Source organism: Glycine max, chromosome 8 (assembly GCF_000004515.6).
Source record: "Glycine max cultivar Williams 82 chromosome 8, Glycine_max_v4.0, whole genome shotgun sequence".
Taxonomy (NCBI): Eukaryota; Viridiplantae; Streptophyta; class Magnoliopsida; order Fabales; family Fabaceae; genus Glycine; species Glycine max.
In genome coordinates this window covers 40,461,946-40,467,704 of record NC_038244.2, presented here as the reverse complement: position 1 = coordinate 40,467,704, position 5,759 = coordinate 40,461,946, and the positions used below count along the sequence as shown (strand labels likewise).

Sequence of the window (5,759 nt, the reverse complement as noted above, 5' to 3'; positions counted from 1 at the left end):
ACGAAGTATATGATTTTGTACATTGGGAAGCATACTGTAGACAAGGTTATACTTTTGTCTACAAGAAGGGAAAAAAAAAAACTTAATACCCAAAAATGGGAATTTGAAGAGGTAACTGTACTTTCATATGAACATCATGGGACGAGAATGATGTCGGGACCATCGATTTTCAACAGGTACTTATGCTCTGAATTGTGTCCCCTAATTAAACTACCTAGCTATGAGGGTCCAATTTACAGCTTGCCACACACTGAAGAATCTGATTCGTTTCTAAAGAAATCATATAATAGTTACCACTACTTTGTTCTATATATAGGGCATTCACTCTAGCTTAATTTTCCATCATCCAAAACAGAGAACCTCTTTTCCTTTCGATTTACCTTTGATTCATACAAGCTCACAAGTCAATTTTGGTTTATCATTCCTAGAAGAAGGAACCATTAATCATTGACATGGCCATGGCATATGTTGCTAGGTCATCAGAGTCATCTCAAGTGCTTACTTTCCATTCCACTGCTAAATGGAATGCTCACTTTGATGCCTTGAAACAAACTAACAAACTGGTATGTTAGGAATATTAACTGGTAAAATTTTTGGTTTTACTTTTAAGCCCAGAAGAAAAATTTGGTTTTACTATGAGATTGTTTTTCTTTGCTACAGATGGTGGTTGATTTCACTGCATCATGGTGTGGACCTTGCAAACTCATGGATCCAGTTATCCAAGAGTTTGCTACAAAATACAGAGATGTTGAGTTTGTCAAGATTGATGTGGATGAGTTAATGGTATAACAATCACTCCTTTTCACTTTAACTCATTTGTTCCTAATTTTAAAAATCATATACTAATATAAATTTTATTATGGGTAAAATGCATTTTAGTTAGTTTTATGTTTAAAATTTGTCTTAATTTCTATATTTTAAAAATGATGATTTTGATTTTCGTAATTTTTTTTTATAATCGAAGAATTTTATCCCTCATCCTAATATCTTTAAGTTGTATAAAAAGAGACAAAATTTACTAATTATAAAAAAAAACACAGAATAAAATCAATGTTTTAAAAATGTAAAGACTCAAACTAATTTTGACTGAAAAATAAAAAACTTAAAGCATATTTTACACTTTTCTTATATTATAGTTACAAATAATTTCTAGAACTTGGGAACTGATTTGGATTTACAATATATAAATGAAAACAGGAGGTATCTCAACATTACCAAGTACAGGGAATGCCAACTTTCATGCTGCTTAAGAAAGGCAAAGTGGCTAATAAAGTGGTGGGAGTGAGAAAGGAGGAGCTACAAAGGTTGATTGAACAACACAGAAAATAAATGTGTGATCATGCACTAATTAAAATAAAAATCCGCAAGGCTCTTCACTCTTCAGCATATTTTACAGGATCTTCTTGCTAGATATAATCTTTCATCAAATCTCAACCAGAGAATATTTGAGTTTCCTCCTGATTTTATATCCCTAGTGCTCTTCGGGGATGTTTCTCATCATGTTTTGTGTTCCTTCGTGGATTCTAGTTTTGTCTATTTCCTTTTTTAAAAAAAAAAAGAAAAGGAAAAACCAACAACTCATATAGGAAGCTGAATAAGTTGGTACCATTATTTTCAACTAAAAAACAAGTGTTATTGTTTAATACTCACCATCACAAATTTAATATTTAGACCTATTTGTAATGTGTCGGTGCTGATTTTAAGCCATGAATGAAAAACGACATAAAAGGGGCACTGATGCATCCGATTTCTATATAATATATGCATTACAAGGTCACATCTATTGGATTATTTAGTGATATTTGACAAGCTCATCAATATCAATTACTATCAAAATTATTAGCGAAACAAGACAGTTCTCTTAGGAAAAAAAAAAGAAAAAAAAATTTCAAAGTTTTTATAAAATAGACGTGTGGAGAAATAGATAGAGAAATCATGGGACCAAACGGATGGACATTGTAGAATATAGATTATCATGAAATATGTCGAGATTAGTCATTTTCATATTATTACAAAAATAACAAGCCTCTATTTAACCGAAACCAATAAATGCACAGAAGACTTCTTTTTTTTTCCTTTTCCTTCTGCTTTCTTCTAGAAATGCGAAGTAAAAATATATATTGAAAAAGAGTGAAGTAACTGACACTTCCCCCAAAAAATGCAATTGATAATTAGAATATATTATTTATGATAAGGAATCAAAATCCATTTCAATCATCTTTACACTTCAAAAGGAATTAATAAATGAAGAAGACTTTATTAAAAAAAAGTAAAATCCAATTCAATAATTTTTACATTTCGAAAGGAATGAAAAAAAATGAAATTTTTTTATTGGAAGAAGCAAAATCTAATTCGGAATCTCTACATTTTGAAAGGAGTTAAATTTTGAATATCAGTTGAGGATATACTTAGTAAGAAAAAAAAAGATTTCTCAATTATTTTTATAATATACTCATTAAATACAATATTTATTTCCTAAATATGCTATTAAAATGATTTTAGCATTCAAATTATTCCATCAGAATTATAAGTTTTTATTATGTGAAAATAAAAATTAAACTCATTTATTTTATTTTATGTTTGCCACGTATTTCATACTGTATGAAATGGAAATAAAATAATTTTGGAATTTTATTTTAAAATTTAAACATGGGTAAATTTTAAAAAACAACAATAAAAAAATAAATTGTATGGATAGAAATATTAATTTTATTTTGTTTAAAGAAAAATTTAAAGCTTCAATAATTTTTTGATTGCAATAATATAAGATTATTTTTATTTTGGTTTTTTTCTTCTTATTTTTTTTTTCATTTTAGTCCATGTTCTTGCTAAAAGATGGCACAGCTAACAGAAACTGGAAAATATACTTGATGTTTCTTGAATAGCATGAACTAGAATAAAAAAAATTCCTAATATAAAAAACTTATATTGAAAATTTGCAATTATATACGGATTGAAAGAGTAATTTAAAGACTAAAATTTATTTAAGTCAAAATTTAAATATGAATAGAATTAAAAAGTTTAATAAAAAAAAAAGCTGAATAAACATATTAGGACTGTAAATATTTCCACCCAATAATGTATTATAATACTGATTAAACACAATCCAAGACCATTTTTGCAGATGAAATCGCCTTATTCCAAAACTACACCACAACACTGCAGACATAGTAGTAACATGCTTGGTTTATTTGTGTTATGCACATTTTTCATGTCTAAGACTAAAAGGTGTATTTAAATATTTACACATTGTAAACTGACCTCTCTTAACTCAAGGGTGTTAATAGAAAAAACAAAGAAGCCAATAAGACATACACAAGACAGAATTAGTCATCAGCAGTACTGTTGCTCAAAATCCTTTTCAGCTCATACTTCTGTTGTGAGGTAAGCCTTGATGGGAACAAAACATCAAACTTGATTCTCAAGTTTCCTTTCTTGCCAGGTTCCTTTGAAATTGGCATTCCTTCATTTGGGACCACCAGCACATATTTTGGTTTCACTACTTCTGTGACTTGAATTGTGAGCTCTCTTCCATCCAAGGTGGTTAAGTTGAGTGTCTTTCCCACTAGAGCCTCCACAAGTAAGATTTTCTGTGTGACAACCAAATCATTTCCATCCCTTTTGAAAAAAGCATGTGGTTTTTCATCCACCACAAAGATTAGGTCATCCGGAGTTTTACTTTCTGCTTCTTGGTTGCCTTTTCCAGGAAATGTTATTTTTGTGCCTCTTTTCCAACCAGGTTTGATGTCAATTTTCAAGACCTCTTCCACAGTCTTCATTTTCCTGCAAATACCAAAAAGAGGATATTTGTGAAGCCAAAAACACATATATCTTTGGAGTTATAAGGTTGGCTTCGTGGTTGAAGACTGAAGGGGAGAGGAAAAAGTCATGGGTTCAAATTCTTCTCGGAAACAAAAAGTAACAACTAACATTGACCAATCAAAACAATACATAAAAGCACATATCTCTAAGCAACTTGAAATGGTAAAGGGGAATAGAAAATAGGACACATTTGACACAATTTTTATTCACTTGGCCAAGTCCACCAGAAAACAAACCTGAAATTGGAATCTCTAAAAACCAACATATTTTATCCTGCAACTTACTAATGAATAGTTTTACTTTGTTTTTATACAACTAAAACAACCATTAAGAAGACCAACGCAAATCCCAAAAGAATAAAAAAATATAATAACAAAGGATCTCCTCTTTCTCCACATGTGGGTACACATGTATGCATGTAAGCGTGCCTGCACAGGTGTGTGTGTGATCAAGGCCTAGTCAGTGAAAGCCAAAAGGGAAACAGCCAAACCAGAAGTGGATAGCCAAATAAGAAAAAATATGCTAATAAATGAAATAAGGAGGACTCTAAGACACACTATCGAGTAAAATGTAAATTATCCATTAATTTACACAATAATACAGTCAAATTTCTTGGAAATGGAACCGTTGATTTTTCTCTACTAGGAAATGATTCATGAGTTAAAAGATTAAGCAACAATTCAAGCATTCAAGTGTAGTGTAATCCCAATTAATATCAGCGAGTTTTGTTTTGATAGTTTCAGAATTATTAGAATTTCAATCAACATCAATAGCACACATATAGCCCATGCATCAGAATTATTAAAATTCAACCAACATCCATAACACATGGAGCCTATAACCACACCTTTTTAAAGAAAAGATAACTTTCAGAAACTAAAACTAATCTATGCACTGCAAAACAAACATATGTCTAAAGCAGCATGGAAACAAATCTACATTCTACAAGCAAACACATTCACCAGCCAAAAACACACATCAAATTCCACCACTAATGCAAAAGGATTAAGACAAGAACACCAGCGAGATAAAAAACACAGATTACCCGAATTCATGAGGAACAGTCCTTGAGATCTTCAACTTCTTCTTGCACCCTTTGTAAAGCTCCTCAAGGGTGCACACCAATTTGCTCTCAACCACCCCCACATTTTTCTCCCCCTTCCCCTTGGGGACCCTATTAACATCCCCATCACTATTCTCCTCATTCACCTTCATGGAGTTGAGGGGATAGTGGCCATAGAAATCATAGATCTGACGCTTCTTTGGGTCGCTGAGAACATCATAAGCCTCCGAAACCTGCTTGAACTTTGCCTCAGCTTCTTCCTTCGTAACATGGTGGTGTTGATGGTTCTTATCTGGGTGCCACTTCATGGCCAATCTCTTATATGCCCTCTTGAGTTCTTCATCTGTGGCATTGCGGTTCACCTTGAGGATCTTGTAGTACTCACCAGCACCCATTTTCTGTTCCGAAATTCAGCAGAATTATGCGTGAAAAAGATTCCTTTTTTATTTTATTTTGTGTTTTGGGAATGGAGAAAACAGAGAAGCTCTGTTTTTGTTGTTGTGGGTTTGGAGAGAAAAAAAGAGCTTTGGGTTTGACTCTGTGCACGTGGGAGCAAAAGGGGTTGTTGTGGTGGTGGGTAAAGTGCTAGCTTTGAAGGGAAGAGGAATGCACACGCGCAAAAGTAGCAGAAAACACGTTCAATTTAGAGATAGCAGGGGAGAGAAACACTGAAACAGAGCAAACAGAGTATGAGTTAGTGAGAGAGATAGAAGATTTTAAGGTTGGACACTTGGGATGCTGATGGCTAAGGAGATAAATATCGATGATATGGCATTATGATTTTTGGAGTTTTTGAGAGAGGGTAGTAGTGGCTAGTGAGTGATGTAGTAGTAATATGGTAGTACCTTGTGGACAAAAATGTTCAACAAGATCC

General features: G+C 32.4%; 2 protein-coding genes across 2 annotated transcripts; one reads left to right on the top strand and one right to left on the bottom strand.

Moving 5' to 3' along the window:
- Positions 1–341: 341 nt before the first annotated feature.
- Positions 342–1,547, top strand: LOC100527572 (uncharacterized). The gene is given in 3 exon segments (NM_001251145.2): positions 342–563; positions 661–783; positions 1,198–1,547. Coding segments are annotated over 3 exon segments (366 nt in total). The 5' UTR covers positions 342–452; the 3' UTR covers positions 1,330–1,547.
- Positions 1,548–3,063: 1,516 nt separating this feature from the next.
- LOC100786068 (dnaJ homolog subfamily B member 5) lies at positions 3,064–5,759 on the bottom strand. The gene is made up of 2 exons (XM_003531998.4): positions 4,868–5,759; positions 3,064–3,783 (listed from the first exon to the last, which is right to left on the bottom strand). Exons 1-2 carry the CDS (start codon positions 5,278–5,280, stop codon positions 3,327–3,329), a joined length of 870 nt encoding a protein of 289 aa, XP_003532046.1. The 5' UTR covers positions 5,281–5,759; the 3' UTR covers positions 3,064–3,326.